The 20,979-nt window shown below is 28.7% G+C and overlaps 1 protein-coding gene across 1 annotated transcript; it reads right to left on the bottom strand.

Moving 5' to 3' along the window:
• Positions 1 to 218: 218 nt before the first annotated feature.
• Positions 219 to 20,969, bottom strand: LOC128386755 (transcription factor mef2A-like). Its single transcript, XM_053345829.1, has 2 exons — positions 19,191 to 20,969; positions 219 to 1,952 (listed from the first exon to the last, which is right to left on the bottom strand). Exons 1-2 carry the CDS (start codon positions 19,309 to 19,311, stop codon positions 1,066 to 1,068), a joined length of 1,008 nt encoding a protein of 335 aa, XP_053201804.1. The 5' UTR covers positions 19,312 to 20,969; the 3' UTR covers positions 219 to 1,065.
• Positions 20,970 to 20,979: the final 10 nt, after the last annotated feature.

The raw sequence follows: 20,979 nt of genomic DNA on the forward strand, positions 1-20,979 counted from the left end.
GTTGTTTTCTCATAATGTCCCGATAAAGTTACCTGAATAAACTCAAACACAAGTAAATCAACTTTTATGTTAACAGCAATTAAATCATCAAAAAGTATCATTTGATTGATCCATTTAAATTGTAAAAGTGGCAATTAAAGAGTAGATTTAATTTTCAAAGCTTAATCATAAGCTATCAACTGTAATCATCAAAGATTATCAATTTAAATTGAGAATCGAAAGACAATTGATTAAATAAAGCTCTTTATAAATTGTTTTTCTTTTATAAATTACAATAGTTGATTAAAGTGCTGTTTTTGATTAATGATTAAAAAATTGGCGATTTGTATTTTTGAATCAAGAGCGAAATTCAATTAATGATTTGTGTTTGATTTGAAACAATTAATCTTACATTTTGAACAAATATTAGTATGGGACAAAAAATTGGGATAATTGATCAAGTTAATTTGGTGAAATATTGTTCGTAATCAAAAAGTACAATTAGTTAATTAGCACAAAGGAAGATAGAGGAAGAGGGAAATTACAATTAAGGAGAGGTAGAGATTGATGAACACAATTTAAAGTAGATAAGCAACAATTAATTAACCATTTTCTACCCCAATATCATGGCAATTAATTGATATCGGTTTACAATTAAGGCAATAAAAACAATCAAAGTCTTATAAATAACATTAGATTAACTTTTTTCCGTCCTCAAAAAAAGTTTAATTGTTGACCAGAAATTGAATTAAGTTGATTAGAAAAAAACGATGACAAATTGCTGTAACATCGCAATTAAATCAACGTAATTAGTTGTTTAGTCATTTGATGATCAAATTAATCAATTAATTATCAATCATTCTGGATAATTAGAAATCATCAGTTGTCATAACATTAATTCCCATCATTTTTTGATCCAAATTAAAATCTGAAGCGATTTATTTAATTGGAATGTAATTTATGTTGATGAAGTTTGACAATTAATCAGTTAATTTTAACCATCGTCATAAAATCAATCCAAAACTTGATATTTTCGCAATTTTTCTGGTTAATCAATCAATTCTTGGTGATGATAAAGATTCCAGTTTATGAATAACCAATGATCATTTCGTTTGATTGTTGTTGCCTGGCAATTGAATTAGCTCGTTGATTTGGTTGATTGTTTGAACCAATTGACGCTGGTCGTGGACTATTATTGGCATCGGTTGAAGGTGATGAGTTAATTGTTCGAGGTGAAGATGATTCTCTTGTACTTCGTCGTTGACTCGATGACGGGACTGGTGAATACAATCGTTGACTTTCATCAATTGAAGGGTTAATTAAATTATCGACATTACTATTAACAGGACTATTTTCATTACTATTTACAATTAAATTACTATTATTACCATTGGTATTACTACTATTATTATTAGAGCTATTGGTTGATGTATTTGGCTGTTGGGATGAATCAGGTTGTAATAATGATAACCTTTGGGGTGATTGTTGTGGTGATTGTGACACTGAATGTGAGGTTTGTGGTGAGTCTTGACGAGATGATGATGATCGATGATGATGATTATGATGACGAGGTGATGTTAATAATGGTTGATATTGACTATCAAGGTGAGTCTGTGTGTGACCACCACCAGGACCAGTAACAATTGAAGTTAATGCTGATGGTAATCGGCTACTAGGATGGTGCTGTTGATGATGATGAAGTGAATGCTGATGTTGGTGATGACCATGATTCGGTCCATGGTTTAAGGTTGTCTGACTGGTGGGCACGCTAATGTCCAGTGGATCCAAAGTTGTATCCCGATGAACTTCATAGGAAATATCTGATATCGGTGATACCAAAGGGGCAGTTTCTTTGAGCAATCTGATGGCTCGTCGTTTTTGGACATATAAACGGATCGAAAGGACTAGAAAGATGATCAGAAAAGTTCCCAAAAAAGAGACCAGAAAATAGAGAACCAGTCGCTCCTTGTTACCTGAGATAATGTTAAGAATATGAAGAAAAAAAAATCATAAAACAATTAGAATCATTATCATGATAATCCAATGAGAAAACAAATGGTTAACCTGTTCAGCAAGATTCATATTAACTAATTCAATGTTTACCAAAACAATCAAATATCATCATCATAACTAATCAATTATAAAGTGATAAAAAGGATTAAAGGTAAATAAAAATTTACCATGAACATGATTCAAGAATTGGGAATAATAATAATGATCGGAAAGTCTTGACCTTCAAACAGAACTGAATTTTTGTTGACTTATTACAACGTGAATCTCAATTGACAAATCAACTTGTTGATTGTTGATCAAAAAGAACAAAAAAATCACAATTATCTTTCACTCAATTGAAAATATCAACAATTAAAGTGAACGAGCAACAAAAAAATAAAGTCTCACTCATTCAATGAACGTAAAAGTTTGATAACTTTTTTCAACACTATGATTAAAATGAAAATCATTCATATCATGTTGGATATTCATTGATAGTACATATAATATGCTCAGGTGAGTTTGAAAAGGTTTTTAAAATTTCATTGATTGTTTACAAGGTAAAAAACAACAACAACAAACAACACAAATGATTGGGTTTACGCCTAAAAACAAAGGTAAGTTTTTTTTTGTTTCCATGAAAAAAAATGTAGTTGAAACTTTTAAGGATTAACTGATTTCTCAACTGAACAGGTAAGTAAACAGGTAAATAGCTCAGCAAGAGAATCAGATAATAGTGGAAAATATATATTGATAACTTTTATTGACACTTTGATGGGTTTGAATACTTTTGGGTTAGGGTTGAAAGTTGTTGATCGTTTCCTGTTGATTCATTATCATGATAATGATTATCGAGGAAAAAGTATCATGAGATTAGTTTGACAGAAGAAATTTTTTCTCCATTCTCTTCTTTCACTTTTCCATGAATATTAAGGAACAAGGAAGATAATGATGATGATGATAAGGCGGATGAGAGAGTCACTCATCTCTCCAATTAGTCGTTTCTTTTTTTTCTATTACTTTTCCTTATATTCCTAATTTAAGGTTTCTTTCAATGATGATGAGAATCATAACAATAATAATCATGTTAATAGTAATGATTATTAGGATAATGATGATAAGTATTGGGCTAGATGATGATTGACTGACGTTGATTGTTGGGTAATCATAGCAATCTATGAGAGAGAGAGAGGCCGATATTTTGATATTAGTTTGATGCCAATGGGTCATAATAACATGTCAATAGTTTGTAATCAACAATCAACTTTAATCAATAATAGAAATTGTAAAATGTATTATGTAAAAAAAAAGTTCATCAAAGTTTGAACTTCAATTGATCAATATGAACTCTTCTCAGATGCTAATATAACTGTTTGTGAGACAATTTAACTTGCTAATTGTGGAAATTAAGAAAAAATTAACCTACACAACATTTAAAGCTAATTAATCTCTGTCTCTCTCTCTCTCTCTCTCTCTCTCTCTCTCTCTCTCTCTCTCTCTCTCTCTCTCTCTCTGTCTAGTTGACACTCTAATTAGAATCCATTAAATTGTAACATTTACTCTGAAATGAGATAAATAATATTAATTGTGCCCTAAAGGCTTTTGTACTTCGGTGGTAAATCAATTTGATTAACGTCTATACATCATTAGCTAGGGTGAAATAGGAATCAATCAATTGTCAATTCTAACAATTAGCTGTATAACTTTGATATCAACAGGTAACAATATCGTTCTGACAGTTAGAAAATGCTTTGTTGACAAGTATTCAATGAAAACCTTCAGGTAAACACAGTATGTAAACATATTCACATGATTTTATCAAATTATTGTGAATTATTGACATTCAAAATCAAGGAAAAAACTTGAAGATATTAATAGAAGATAAATAAACAGCTGAGATGAGTGATAACTTTACATTGTTGATATTTAATAATAAAAGTGAATGAAAAAAAAAGTCTAGACATGATGATGAAGGTGATGACGATAATGATGATGGAGTATTTTGAAATGCGTTACAATCAATTTTGATGCGTAACAATCAAGATTAGATAAAAACAATGGTGACAAATGTATGAAGGTCATTTCATGATAAGAGAGTGAAGAAAAAAATTTCACCAGAACTTTGATTCTGGTTTTTTTTATCAAGCCTCAGAATGAAACAAAAAATTCATGAGAAAATAATGAATCAAATGGACAGATAAAAAAAGATGAAAAAAGTTCAGATAAAGTTTCTGGTCATGATGATAATCATCATTCCAACCACCCCCTTCTTCATCATATACATCAATGTCTTTAATACGCTCTATCACCTTGATGAAATCTCTTCTTGCAACTATCCTGTCTCTCTCTCACTCTCACTCTCACTCTCACTCTCTCACTCTATTACTTTATCCTTCTTAGCACCCATGAAGATGAAGCTCACAAGTTCATCCCACTGAAAGTTGAAGAGGATGATAAATGATGAGCTATTTATTTAGTCCCTGAGATAATAAATTAAACCTTAAACAATCAATTTAATAAGTAACTTGAAGACATTAAAGTATTATCATCATCCAATAATTAGATGATTGAAAAAAAAGGTTTACCTGAGATTAGGGCCTGAGAGATGCTCATCTTTTTATCCTCTCATCACAATTATCATTGTCAAAGTGGCAATAATAAGATTCTTAGATTGATTGAAACAACTAGCCCACCCTGAATTTTACCTCCTCTGTTGATAATGGTCTTATTATTAAAGAAAAACAATCACAATTAACATCATCAACGTGGTAATTAAATGAAAGCCACAGCCCAATGAGAGAAATCTACTTAATCATACTGGAAGAAATTAACTTTTCCCAATAACGATAGAAAATGTTCATTTTTAAATCAACAATTGAATCGCGTAGGTTTTTTTTTGAATACTTTCGCTTTCTCTGTAACTTGATTATCACAATTAACTAAATTACCAGAAAATTAGAGTTCCAAAAATACTGATAATTCAGACAATCCATGAGTGCGTAGGTTTCACCATGATAACAATTTGAGATAAACCAAAATGATTAGGATTGATTTCACTTTGAACCCAAACCCGGAACTGAAATATTATCATTATGCATATTAAGTTAATCTTATAATACGATAAATATTATTAACCATGAACAATTTAATACTAATCTTTTTAAATTACCAATGATTAGGATGGATTGTTAAACTTAATTAATGGTCATTCATAATCATTTATACATATAATTTGATTAACACAATTAAACTTCAATTGTTTCCCTTATATCGTTATTATCATTGATAATTTTGATTGAATTTTTTTTGGGATGGTAATCATGATGTATTATAATGTATCGATTACAATTAAAGTCAACAATTAACTTGAAATATAAGATTTCTGTCATGATTATAAGCATGTAATCAACAGATTTACAATTGAGTTAATCCTAATTTATGTTTATAATCAATGAGATTAAAGTTTAAGCAAAAAAAAATTGTTACAAATGATGAACCAAATCAATCGTAATCAAGCCAAATAATCAGCTAATTGTTGTTAAAGGATCAACAGAATGATAATAATAATAGTAAATCAGATTATAAATCAGTTCAGTGAGATAACATGGTTGACGATTATCATGATTGAGCTAAAATTATCATGAGAAAGTTCAATATCCGAATCAGAAGTATATAAATAACAAAGAAAATGAAGACAAAGATAATTAGAGAAAAGTTGAATCCAATCAATTGGTGTAAACAATTAATCAACAATTAACAGAGTTAATCAGTTACTTGTGAACCCATTTACTTGATTTATGATGAATTATATGTTATAGTGATTTATGGAGAGACACAATTAGTTTATTGTAATTAGTAAATTGTTTAGACATGAAAATTGTGAGCAACATTTGATTGATATCAAATGAAAGTAAAAACATAAAATAAATTGTATATTAAAGACTGAAAAAATCATCAAAATTAGTTAACCATGAAATCAATCAAGTTAATCAAGATTATCTTTGACCATGTTAACAACAATCATTAGCAGCTCATCTTGAGGGTATTAATTTTATACCTTTTTTGATTATAATCTTGATTATCCCTTAACTATTACAATCAATATACATCATCATCTTTTTAATGATTAATTTTTTACGATCAAAATCATCTTTCCATCAAATTAACTATCATCATAATCATTAACAGTAAGAAAAATGTTGAAAACTATTAATACCAATCAACTTAATCATTGAGAAGAATCAAATTTGCCACAATCAAGTGAGATGATCAACAATTGGAATGGTAAATCAAACAATCAAAGATTCATACCACAAACAATACATTAGATTCAAGGTGAAAATGAATCAATATCAATATATGTACACTTACTAAAAGGATAATTAAAATATGCTTTTAATTTAATTGTTAATAAACAATTAGTAATATGGAAAAAGTTAATCACAATCAGCAAAAAAACCTACATGAAATTAAGTAATTTCATCAAACTGATTATCATGTTAATCTGTTGTTGTTGTTGTTGTTGTTGTTTCTGAAGTAAAACAAAGTTTCATTAAACCGCGAAAATTGGGAAACAATTTAAGTTTTCTAAGTTAATTGTTAGTTAACTAAGAAATTAACAAATTGACTGATTTAAAAGATAATTTTCTAATTAACGTAACTAGAAACCGGTTGGATTTTAATGGGTAAGTTATCATATGAATTTTGAAGAATTGTATCCAGGTAAGAAAAGAATAATAAAATTTTCTTCTTCTTCTATTACTTTGGGTTTACCACAGGGGAACATAAGTTAAAGGTAACTTGCTGTAAGGTGGGCAGGTAGGAGGTGGGAGTGAGAGAGAAGGTGGGATTCTGTTAAGGGTGGATAAACTTGACAGGTATTCCAACACCATTAATTCAATTGGTACATTTTTCCAGGTAACTCACGGCGGGAAAATGTTATTAGTTATTTTTTTACAATTTTTTTCTTCTATTTCTGTTGTTGATTGTTGTTGATTTGGTTTGTTTAAGATACTAATTGAAAATCATTTTTCTATCATTATATTAATAATTAATGTAATATTTAGTTAATTGTTTTGTTGCCATTTCTTATTATTATTATTTTACTAAACTTGATTATCTATTGGTTTTAATGAGGAAACTTGTAAGTGTTGAGATTGATGATTAATTATCAACAGTTAATCAAGTTAATCATGAGAAATTAAAACCAATTGATATGAATTATTATCGTTCACAATTTAAACTGATTCAGAGAAAAATATTCTGATATATTTAATCATATTCTTACATATGATTAACCTGATTGTCACTTTTTGATCACAATTAACAAGAAAATTAATACTCAATGAAATGAGTAATTTAATTTCAAACACAATACAGGTTTCTAATTACAAAGTATTCACAATTAGCATAAGTTAATTGCTAATCAAGAAAAGTTGACGAAAAACAAAATATTATTACAATAATCAAGTTAAATCATCGACAATCAAAGGCAATTGTTAAAACTAACCAAATTAAAGTAAAATGATTAACATCAATAAAGGAAATCCTGTATTCCAATTGCAATCTAATTGTTTGATATTCATTTTCAAATCAGAAATTAAAATTAGTTGATCAGTTTAAATTGTACAATTAAAATGGAAACAATTTAAAATACTTGGATTAATAAAATTAGAGGCAATTAAGTTAATCCAATAAATTGTTCAATCTTTTAACAAGATAATAACAAATGGTTACATTGATTTACAATGGGAACACAAGGAGATTAATTTTAATTACCACTGATTAACATTTCTGATTACATGGTGATCTTTTATTACCCTGTAGTTTTACAGGTAAAGGACACTACCTGATTATCATTGATTAACATTGTCCAAAGGTCAAAGGGTATTCACCTTAACAGTGACCCAAACAACGATAAACCTAAAAGGAAATCTGATTGTTATTATTATCAAATTTCAACCCACGGATTTAAATTGTATAACAATTTAATCACAATCATGATAATATGAGATTATCTTGATAATAGTTAAATTAACGCGTTAATCACGATAAATTGTAAATCTTATTATTATGATTATAATTTGATTATTGTAATATTTGGATATTTGTAAATTCAATGGACAGTATTGTTGATACGATTATTAGTAAATCAAAAAGGATTAGCTAATCATTGATTGTAAAACAGCATAGAGCCAACAATTAACTTTCCAATTTTGGGATTAAAGAAAATCAATCAATTGTTTAGTTAATTTTTAATCACGTTTCAATTTTTGAAACCTGCAAGCAATTTAGTTAATTACTTTATCCATTATATGATCAATATTACTGGGAAAAGCAATTGATTCGTACACAATTTAAACCTGATCAACATTTGATTAATTGTTAATCATGTTTGTTAATCAACTTGAACCAATTTTCATATAATAAGAAAAGTTTAATTGTCATGATAAATTGAACCCAGAAATAAAACATCAGTTGATTAGATGAAACTAATTAAACTAACCAATGGAATCAACTAACTCTTGTTAGTTAATTTAATTGCGATGAAAATTAAAATTAAAATTAGAATTGAAAATCTGATTGATTGTGGAGGAAAAACAAAATAAGCAAATAATCAAATTCAAGTTTCAAATTAATTGTCCAATCAACTTGATTGTAAAAGTAATAATAAAGTTGTCAATTTATTGTAAACCAATTAACGTAATTAACATTCATATTAATAGAAGGTAACAATTTGAATGTAATTAAATTAAACAATTTTAGATTTGAAGAAAATCTAATTTAGATTCTCAGAGAGAAAATGTCATAACAAGGATTCAATTGGAAAACCTTGACAATTAGTTAACCATTGAAACTATTCATTAAAAGGGCCGGGCAGCTAAGACCCTTGAGCATCCCCATCATCATCCTCTTCATCCTCATCCTCATCATTTTCATCTTCATCATTATCATTAGAGTAAAGGAAACTTTCATCAGAACTTTTTTTTTCTATCTCTGTGAAATGAACCCATTTCCTATTCCCTTACATTGGATTTGATAATATTAATATGATATCAAATGAATACGAACAGTGTTTACATGATGAGGATGATAATTAGAGGATAAACATCACAATTTAAATGATGTTGATGAACAAGTATAAATGTGACAAGTAAACATAAACATGGAACAGGAAATTTACCATGATACAGTTTAATCTAAATGAGAATAGAGTTGACTAGATGAGAGAGAGAATTCAATTTCTTGGCTTATGTACAAAAAGTTGAATCTAAAAATCTGTATCAATGAACTTTTCCCCTGTAAGGTTCATGATATCGTAATGGGGAAAAAAGGTCATCATGTCTCTTTGTGTGTCTATGTTAACTCATGTTTGATTGATGGGAACAGTGAATGATGCCAATTCTGTTAACATGGAAATTCATTGTTATCAACAATCAACATTTTCTGTTTCAACAGAAATGGATGAAAAGTGCTTCAGTTCATCCATGATAATGATGATGGGTTAACCTGAAAGTGAAGATATAAAATAATAAAAAATAAGAAAGAGAAAGAGAAAGAGAAAACGATAATAAATATAAGATGAAAAGTTTCAATTGAGAAAAAGTTTCTCCTTTTTCATGAGATGAACACAAAAACTTTTATGAACTTTTTCATCTTCTTAAATCATCACCATTTTCCACCCAGTTTTGTATTCATTTTTCATGTCAACTCCCACAACGATGATGAGATGATGATGATAAAATCCTTTATTCAGTTCTATTACCGCCTACATCACCATCATCTTCATGTTGATCAGCATCAAACTACCATGAAGATGATGGGATGGATGAGGAAGAAATGAAATTCAAGATGAAAAACCTGAAAACGAAAATCTCTTCACTTTCTAATCCTGTTTATCCAATTCAATTTCCAGTAATCCATTTAATCATCATTATAATCATCATCTAATCCAACCTTACAATGACATAACATTTAATTTATGGTTGGATTAAATTGTAACAATTAACCTTTCATTTTGATCCCTTATCATCCAACTTAATTCACTTGTTGATTGTTGGATTAACTTTGATTGTCTTCTTAGATTGATGAGCTTATTTGTTTGATTTATTAATTAATAAGATAATAAATTGAAATCCATGGATCAATTTCAATTGCAATTAACAAAAAGTTAATTAAACACCCTGAGCAATTTTCATCAGTTGTCAAATCATCATGATTAACTTGATTATATTTTTTAGTTCCTGGATAATAATCAATGATTTAATTCAACAATCATTAAACTCAATATATTAATAATAATCCCTCTCTGGATTATAATAATCAAATTTAGTTAATCGTTAGGATAATATGATCCAAACAATTAACAAAATAAAAAAGATGAACATTTGATTATCACCATGTTGAAGTAATTAATACGAAGGTGTAATAATTTAACCTTTTAATTGTTAACGAATCAAAATTTTAATGACCCATGTAAACAACAGCAATTAAAACTCATTGATTAACAACAATTAGTTTTTTTTTACTTTAACTCGTTTGTTTCATTTCAACAGTTAAACATGATGATCAATTGAGACAATCAAATTGGTGGTTTAATGATCAACTAAAAGAGGAAGATAATCTCATCTTGTCAGTAACATTAGAATCAACAATTAAGCAAATTTGGTCAACCCAATAATTTGATTAACACAAATGATTATGATTAAAAATAACTTGATACTTTTCTCACGAAAACTGTTATATCCTTCACCTTTAATAAGCCAACACAATCAGCATCATTAACTAATTACAGTTAAAACTATTGATTTAAAGTTTGATTAGTTTGATCATTTCCTGTGAAAAAAGTTTCATTCATCCGATTTGCTGATTAAAAGGTAAGATCTGACGGAATCATCGTCTCTTTCAATAGCAATCAAGATGATTTTAACAATTGATGATAATCATCATGTAAATTAAGTAAAAAGTGAGAAAAAAATCATCTCCTTCATGCAATATTTACCTTTGAATATCAACTTTCTGACGAGAAAAACAACAAATTTGGACAATTTATTGCAAACAATGAGCAAACTTTGAAAACAGGAAATCGATCCTCATGATAATCATCACAATCAACAATAATCAACAATTTAAATTGCTGATGCAAAGAAAACAATCAAAGTCTTTCATTAAGGAAACTTTGAGTTAAGTAAAATCTCTGGGAAAACTTGGAGGATAAAATCAACAGAAAAGATGAGAAAATGATGATGATGATAAGGAGAAGACTGAAAACTAGAGTAATAGAGATGAAGATTATATCATTTGAATGCGATTCTTTTGAAAAAAAGGTAATCAACTTAGAGTCGTTAATTTATCTGTGAATATATTAAGTAAAACGCTTTAGGCTAAATGAGATTCATTTGTATGTTACAAGGAAAACATATGATATTCATATTCAATTCATCTTGTGTGTTCCCCTGGTTGATCCTCGATTCAATTGATAATCACAATCTATTATTGAGCTAATTCAATTTACCACTAATTGTAGTTGATCATTAACTAAATCATTATCAGGTATAAACGTTTTCCACCCATGAAAATCATGTTACATTTGTTTACCTGTTGAAAATGTATCAAACTTTACATCAGGTAAATTAGACACAAAGTATAATAATAAACATGATAAATTTCACAATTTCAAGATAAGGGATGAAGATAATTCTGAAAACACTTTAAGGTCATTGATAAAAGGCCTAAGGTGTGTCCCCAACAATCAAGAGTATAAGATAACATCATTATCATTGTAATGATGATGAGATGAAATAATTATTAACAATTAAAACAACAAGAAGGTTAAAAAAGGCGAGAAAATTTTACAAATTGAGATAATCAGCTAATTACAATTAACTGATTGTTGATCAAATCTCTACTTTAACAATGAATACACCCAATCAACAATCAAGGTAAATTGTGTGAGATCATCAGCTGATTATCATCATGATTATTATAATTGTTATCACCATTTAGGGTTACGAATAATCAACAAATTGATTTAACCACAAGAAAAGTGATTAGTGTTGTTTCATTTTGTATGGCAATTAGTTGATTGTTAATCAACTTTACCTTTGTTGTTTTTTTTGCTTCACAAATTTGTTTACATTTGTAACGAATGATAAATTGCTAAAATTGCTATGTGTTGATTAAAAACAATTAACTTTCAAAAGTAAAATAAAAGTAAATTAAAGTGTGAAAAGTTGATCACATAAATGTAGCTAATCAGGTTCGTTGTGATTACGATGGAAATTAGTTTACAATTAGTTAATTGTTGGCATTGAATTATTAAAATGTATTCAATATTTTTGAAAAAAAAACTCTTGTTATCCTTAATTGTATTATAATAATATTCAAACAATTGTAATCAAATATGCAAATTAACAACGATGAAAGTGATAATATTGCAAATATGTTTCCCTGATGATTGAGTAAATTTTATTTTTCTAGCAATTTAATGATGATAATGATGAGGATGATGAACAAAACCTTGTCTTCATCATCTTCTCCTATGATGTTTTTCAATATATCTTCATATTTTTAATGGTTATTGCTAAACAATTTGAATTGCAATTGACAGTTGATGCAAATTTATGCTTCTCAACTGAGCAAATAGTAACCAAAGTTTATAATGTATAATATCTCGTATGTTGAACAGCAACTTTAGTTTCATCTGTAAGTTCAGGGAGGAGGAGAGTGAGAGAGAGAGAGAGAGAGAGAGAGAGGATGAGGGAGAGGATGAGCTGGAGAAGATGATGAGGATGGTAAAGAGGCTTTCATAGGCTGGAGGTTTATCATTTTTGTCCAAGACAATTTTTTCTCCAAAAATCATCTTCAAACTTTATCTTCCTCAATTCACATTCTCCATCATCCTCCTCCCATCATCAACGCAACTTTAAAGGTGAAAGATGACTTTGATTACGTCGCTGTTGCCCTCGTAATCTCAGCGTGATTTTTGTTTGCGGTTAATAGCTTCATCTCAATGGGATCAAACTCTTAAATGAAAAAGGTCGAAGAGGTCGGTCATCAGTCTGTCACTCTGAATATAATCACATTAGAGAGAAAAAGAGAGAGAGAGAGACTGAAGGGTGATAAAGATCCTTGGGTGGGGAGAATTTGAGTTATTATCATTTTGTTGATTCCCCAAGATGATGATGATGGTGATAGGGTAACCATTGTATTATCATTATCAATGGTCAGCTTGATAATTTAACAATCAAAAAGTGAAGAAAAAAATCCGTTGGACTTAACAACAACAATAAAGGTAAAAAGATCAAGCTACAAGTAAAATCAATGAGGTATAAACGATACAGGAAAACAATTGAATCAGAAAATCAAACCAATCGGTATAAATGATGAATATAATACACTGAAATTTGAACTAAAATGAGGGGATATAATGAAAAAAGGTGAGATAAATTGAAAGAGTCAATGTTTAATCAGTTGTCCATTATTAATATCAAACGATTAGTATAAACACAAAAAGTAAAAGGTAAGTAAAAGTAAATGGCTAGTATTGAGAAGAGGTCAGTTTGTCAACAATAGATCGGGTATATCAAACTAATAAACAAAAATCATAATGGGAGAGCGAGAGAGAGAGGAATCTCTGGCAAAACGAGTTCTAAGGTCATAAAAATGGAATAATATTAACCCATAGAAAAGGAAAATTAGAGAGGATGAAGAGAGAATGGAATATGTTGATGATAGAGAAGATAAAGAAGATGAAATTACCAGAGAAAAACCATAAGACTGGTCAAAGTAAACAACGAAAGAGACTCGTGGCTTCTTGAGCTGCAAAGGCGCGTGCTAAACACGCATAAATAAAAGGGGTGGGGAAGGAAGAATCTCTTTCTCTCTCCGTTGTAGGTCAACAGATCCATAATCTAAGATGTAAATAACTCCCTAGACTTTTATTTCCCAAGGGGCAGAGTAACTTTAAATGTTCTGTAAAAACAGTAGGAAAACAAGCTAAAAATAGACAAGAAGAAAAATCTTAGATAACAAAACTTTATGATTTCTCATTTCAAGGCGATTCTCAGGGTGTTTTCATGATGGAGATAATGATTAGATGAATGTAACAAATAAATACTTAAAAGTTATGATGATGATGAAAAAATGCAAGATGAAGTTTAAAGATGAAAAGTGTGAAATTAGGATGAATAAAGTGAATTGAGTGTTTCCATTGACAGCTCACTGAGAATGAGAAACTCTCATGATCTCAATATAAGCTTATTTTCATGCCTCAAGCCAATGGAACCTGTGGAGATACCTGATAATCTTTGCTACCTGATAACCTGCAGTGAATTTAGCCACACCTTTGTGCTTATCATCATCATCGTTATTATCGTCGTCAATCTTAAATATCCTTTCGACTCAATTTTTACTTGTTCCCAAAAAAAAGTTTATCATTTGATTTGTGTGATAATCATATTTGTAGCAATTAAAAATCATTGAGAAATCAGTTAATCATTAATAGAGTTATACTTTAGATTGTGTTTCCTATTACTTGAAGTGTATTTAGTTTGACAAGTTGAGAAAAAGTTTTTTTGATTAGTTATGATTGTTTATAACATTTGAAACTAAATCAACACACAATTAAATATAACAACTAAATTTATCACAATTATCATTGGATTATTATATTGTTGTTATTATAATTATTGTTAACTTGTTGAAAGGTAAATGTAAAGTAAATTGGTTTTGCTCAATTAAAATGCTGATGAAATGAAAAGAGAGAGAGAGAGAGAGAGAGAGAGAGAGAGAGAGAGAGAGAGATTCATCATCTTGTCATCATGTTAATTGATGGATAGTTGGTTGATTGTTAAATCGTACAAATTTTAATCATGTCCATTGATTTTTTCCAAATGACCAGGATAAACTGATTCAAATTAAATTGTCTTAAGATGAAATATTAAAGTCAATCAACTGATTGAATGTTGAATCTTTTTCAACAAGATAATTTTTCAGGTTGGTCCAGACAATTTAATACGAATCACAATATTATCGCCTTAGGCAATTAATATTGAATCGGATTAAATGATGAACATAATCAACATAAGAATATATGTATTAATAATATCTTAATGATATTATATTACTTGGGATGAGGATGATTGAGTTTCCACCAGTAAGGTGTGGCATCTCAGTCATTGATCCGATAACATGAATTTACCTGAGATTAAATTAACAATGGAAGAGGAGATAATCAAGATTAACTATTGATTACAATTAATATCGCTAAACATTAATCATACTCTTTTTCTGTTGGCATCCCAACCATAATCAATGATTTACCTTTCATCATTGAGAGAAAATCAAATCAAAGTGTCAACAATCAACAGCTACTCTATTTGATTGTGATTATTTATGAATGGACAATCAAAGTAATCAATTGTTGCAACAAAATTAGATACACAACATTAGTTCAATTGTATATTAATAAATTGAATTTAATATTAATTTTAACAAAATTTTTTCTTCTCTCCCATTATATTAACCATTTCAATTGGATTAACATTAATTTCAACAGCTAATTGTGACAATTTAGTGACTCATAATTGTTGAAAATTAAGATTAGTTGATATGAAGTCAATATCATCAAACAGCATAAGGTTTTGAGATAATCAAATGAAAAGCATTTGTAATCAATTTAAAAATCACATGGGCAATTTTCTGACTCTAATGTCGTTTGATGTCAATGTGAGGTCACTTTTGAGGTCAAGTAATAGAGGACAAGGATGTTCATCTCTATCGGGGGTAACTTTATGTGAAAAAAGATCACGAATCATATGTTTTTTGGATTGACTTTTTTTCTCCTCGACTGTAACTATCATCTTATTTGGCATTTCTTTTTTTACCTTCAATGGTTTGTTTGTTTTTTTATATGTCAGCGACTGTCGCTTGATGGGAAATGATGCTTAAGAATCCGTTTTCCGGTGGTGTTTGTATCATCATCATCATTAGTACTTCGGTATCATCCCTATGGATTTTCAAGTCTTTTTCATTTGACCTAATTTAAGTAAATAGTTCTGAATGAGAAACCAGCAAAGTGAATGAATCAACAAGGGAGGCCAAATATCAGTAACAAGGAGATTGATGTTTCAATTGAAAACGGAAGTGGATGCAGAAAAAAATACATCACATTGAAATACCAAAAAAAAAACGATTGACAGAAACTGGCACTTTGATGATATTATTGTATGGAGAGAAAGAGAGAGAGAGAGATTATTATTAAATGATGAAGGAGGAGGAAGTTTTTTCATCCATTGAAAAGTCATGGTGAAGAGGATGAAAGTATCAGTTTTTTTGCTCTTTTGCCCTTCAATATATTGATTGATGAAGAGAAGTGTATCAAGATGAGGATGAGGATGAGGATGATGAGGATGATAAGGATACATCAGCTATCGGATGATTATTCGTGCCTCTAGAATAAAACTTTTATCTTTATCATCTGTATGCTATTATAACCTTAATTGTCTATTGAATTAACCTTAAAATGAGGGATTAAACTAGAAGATGAGTTTTGGGAAGTTAATCTATGGTGAACAATTATCATCATCATCATCTACAATTATCAATTTTCATCTCAACAACGGTAAGTCTAGTGTCACGGAGCAAATTAAATGGTTAAATTAATGGTTAACTTAAGGTTATTAATCAAGTTTGATGGTAAAAGCATATCGACTGGTCAATTTGTTACTCTTTGGTCAGTTGTTAATCTTCATTGATTAAAAGCCTTTGATTAGGAAACGCGTGTTATTAATCAATCACAATTAAAAGGGTTTCAACGGATTGATTTTCATTGATAGACTGGGATTATAATCAAAGAAAGTTAATTTGATTAAAAGCAATGATAGTTAATTGATTAATACGATAACCTTTTGAATCTTGTTAATAACAAATTGATCTTAATCAACATAGAATATAAAATTAAGGTGATGACAAAATAGTGATTTATAAATCAAGACATTTAAATATTATTTTTATAACAGATGAACAGTTGATTAATTAATCTGTCAGCTAATTTTATCTCAATCAAATCTAAGTCAATGTCAATCAATAATTTTCATTTAGGGAAACCAATTGATTTACTTTAAATTGTAAAAATAAAAACAAAATAATTGAATAAAAATTTAATGGATTAAATTATTTAATCCGATTTACTGTTAATTCGTTATCTTGATGTTGGAAAATGGAAAATTTCAAGATAATCTAATGAGCTTTTCCGGTTGATTCATTTAATTTATATTGAATCATTCCCACCATGGGAGCGGATCATAAGTCAAAATAATATAATTGAGAGAAAAATTAATGATTAACTTTGAATATTTGATTGTCGATAAAATTTCAGGTCGTTTTAACCAGTTTACAATTAAATATCTAAGACTCACCTCACGATTAAGGTGATTGATTGGATTTTATTTGATGTATCATCTTCATAATCATCATCTTAATATCTGATAAAAGGTTAATCGATTATGATTAAGTTAAATACACAAGGGAAGAAAGTTTCAATTTCAGGTTAATTGTTGAATATAATCAGTAAATCAAACAATTTAGTTAGAAAAAAAAGTGAAATCAAAGTAAATGTGATCATTATCAAGTTTGAACACATTATGATTAAGTTAATAATCAACAATATAACATAAGGTAGGTAACAATTAACAGTCTCACAATAGGTAAACTAATCAATCATTTTAATTGTAATTCTAATTCCGTTGGCACGTTCGTAATTATTTTTCTTTGCTTATCAAGTTAAACAACTAAAAGTCTACAAGGGATACAAGTCAATCGACAAGATGATTATCGACACGCGTTTCTGCACGTATTATAATAAAAAATGCGTTAATCTACCTTAGGAAAACATTAGACATAAATCATTAATAGTAGATGAAAAATCTAATGATTCGCTTGATGTGTACTAGAAAAAAATATCTATTGAGTTAATCATTAAGTTGATTGTCGATAATTATCTTTAGATCTATGTGATGATGATGATAAGCATCCGATTTGCCCTTAGGGCTTTTTGTTAGGACCTTTTGCTTGATATATTTTATCAATGATGTATTTTCATCAATTAAATTCATAGGTTGATTGTCTTTCTATTTTTTGTTAATTATTTCCTCTGTTAGTCAGTTGAGATGATAACAATTAGTTAATGGTAATTATTCTGTTAGTGTACATAACAATTACTATGGGAAGTGTTTAAATCAATTGATTAGTTGGATTAAGACTAATAGATTGACATCTCAATTAGATATTTTTTTTCTCATTCTTTCTCTGTATCTTAATTTACTCTCTCCGAGAAATTATTACCAACTTTGATCGTTATTATAACAATTAAGTTATTAAAATTAGGCGGTTAATTGTATTCCTAGGAAAATGTATCAATAAAACAAAGTATATAAATCAAACTTTGCGAGAATTGAGTGAAATTGTCAAACAATCAAGGGAATATGTTTAGTTAATTGTTGGTTATGTTTAGTTAATCTTATTGTTTCGTTTGTTAACTTCCGTCATTTTTATATTCCGTTGATTGTTAAGGAGAAATAAATTGTTGTGGTTGATTGTTGTTGTTGGAATTGCTAGTGTAATCTAATGCAATTAATACAATTGAAGGGAAAATTATTTGATTGGATTAACACTTGACAGCAATCAATTAATCTCATAGAGTATATATTTCAAATGATTAACTTAATTATTGAAGTAAAAATATATAAAATTTGATTGATTTGAAGGGGAAAAACAGGCTAAATTGTTGTGAATAATTAATAATGGAAAGAATAACATCTAAATTAATCAAACTAAATTAACAAATTACAAGAGGATATAAAAAATATCATTAAGATTGATTTTGATTAACTTACAGATAATAATGATTGGTATTATCAACAAGAGCTAAATCACTTTACAATTATATCTTATTAAGACCATGGGTTAAGCTAATTTGATTCAATGTTCACGTTTCAATTGTAATTCATGAAATTCATTGATAAATAAATATACTATCATGAATACAGAAAACAAGTAGCAACAGATTGTTATGATATGTTATTTGATTAAAATTGTTATTAGATGATGATAACTTGTTGATCGTGGTTTGTTAATCAAAAGAAAAGGCTAATTGAGATTGAATTAAATTACTGATTAAGATATAATTGAGTAAATTGTTTAATCAAAATTAAGCTTACCTTTAATAAAAACATAAGCAGATATCCAATCAGCAAGGAAACCAATTGTCCGAGCGTGAAGTGGTTGACTACAATTACAACGAAATGTAATTGCGATTGCTGGTGAGTGAGTTATGTTCATAGCAGATTAAGGGATTTATGATGGATTGAGATGGATTAATATTGAGTCAGAATATAAAAAACATACACAGAGGAAGAGAGCAATATAAATATTAGTTAGATGAGGTTAATTTTGATAGAAACGATTTAGCTTTTGTTTTTACAGTGATGATGATGATGATTATTATTCTTATTCTTATTATTATGATGATGATGACCGGAGATGTAACTAATTCCAACTTAATGGTGATATTTGTTTATCCAAGAAAAGAGAAAAGAATTTTTTTTTTCTGCAAGAATCGTTGAGAACATCATTTCTTTTTCTATGAGAGAGACAGTTTCACGTTTTTCTCTTGCTTATTTGAGTTAATTATGTGTATGTTCACTTGATTACAACAATTAAGCATAACAGTTGTTATATATTGTTGATTAAATAATAAATATATTCTTTCAACTGTCAAGACAATTGAGAAGATTTTCAGCTTATTGTTAATTTGCTTTGTTCTTGTTTTGATGGGTGTTAACTACGGTCATTTGCTTGGTTCCAATTGATTCCCGGTGTTTTCATTTCTATTCTTTTATTACATGAGGAAAACTGGATGGAACCATTTAGATTGTGATTGTTTTGATTTTCGCTGATGTTGATTAGGTTGATTTAACTGTTTTTCTCAAAACCACTGGATGTATATTGAAGATGAATGATGTTGATGACAAAGGAGAGAGAGAGAAATGATTAACGGTAACAACAACATTAATTCATTTCTCATTCTGAGTAAACAGAGAAACAAAAAACACACAAACAAATGAGATCCCGAAATTGTGGTAATTAGAGTTGGTTATTGACAAACAATTTGAGAACAGAGAAAAGTAAATCAATCGTGATTGTTGTTGTTGCCGTTTTTCACTTGAAAAATTTAAAAAAAAACCGATGATTCAACTGATGATGGTGTTAATTATGATTGAAAACAGTAATTAACCGGTGAGTTATTGTTTATGTTTGAAGAGAAACAAAAATGTAGGTAAAAACCGAGTGATGAGATTGTTGAATGATGAGAGAAATTGAAACAATTAGAAAATGTATATTTGTGTGTTAATGGCGATGACAAGGCAGTGATGATTGAATGGTAAGGTAATTGTTAAATAGAATAGAAAATCAAATGAAACTGATTAAGAGAGAAAGAAAAAAGAAAAAGGTGTTAAGAAAATGGTAAGAGGGAAAAGTGATTATCACCGAAGATAAAAAAGAAAATAACAATTTTGAGAAGCTTTTCTCTTCCTTTTAGGTGATCGTGAAGAAGATAATCAGGACAAGATAGTTAACTGAATTGTAACAATTTAGAAGATTGAGAGAAAATTATCACAACAGTTGAGAAAAATATGATAATTTAAGGAAAATTGTTCAGAGAGAAACACAAGTTGTTGTCAAGGGAGAAAATGACATGATGAGAATTTCCAACAAAAACGAAAAGAAATACACTCAGGATATTTGGTCTATTCTTCTTTTCTTCACATGGCGGGTAAATTGTTCACTTAATTGTTTTTATCGAAAGTGATGATGAAGATAAACTAAAAAGATGAGGATGATGAACGAAACTAAAAATCAACTCTAGAAAAAGTTATTCTTCAAATGAGAAGAGAAAAAAAAGAGAAGAAAAAAAATTCGATTTGAGTTTGACTTCCATCTATTGGA

This window comes from Panonychus citri, unplaced genomic scaffold (genome assembly GCF_014898815.1).
Source record: "Panonychus citri isolate SS breed McGregor unplaced genomic scaffold, ASM1489881v1 Contig00077, whole genome shotgun sequence".
Lineage (NCBI taxonomy): Eukaryota > Metazoa > Arthropoda > Arachnida > Trombidiformes > Tetranychidae > Panonychus > Panonychus citri.

Excerpts from the sequence above, each read along its gene's own strand:
- LOC128386755 (XM_053345829.1), bottom strand. The coding sequence starts at position 19,311 with ATGAACATAACTCACTCACCAGCAATCGCAATTACATTTCGTTGTAAT. Across the intron at positions 1,953-19,190 it reads TGCTTATGTTTTTATTAAAG|GTAACAAGGAGCGACTGGTT; the intron begins GTAAGCTTAATT and ends ACATTATCTCAG.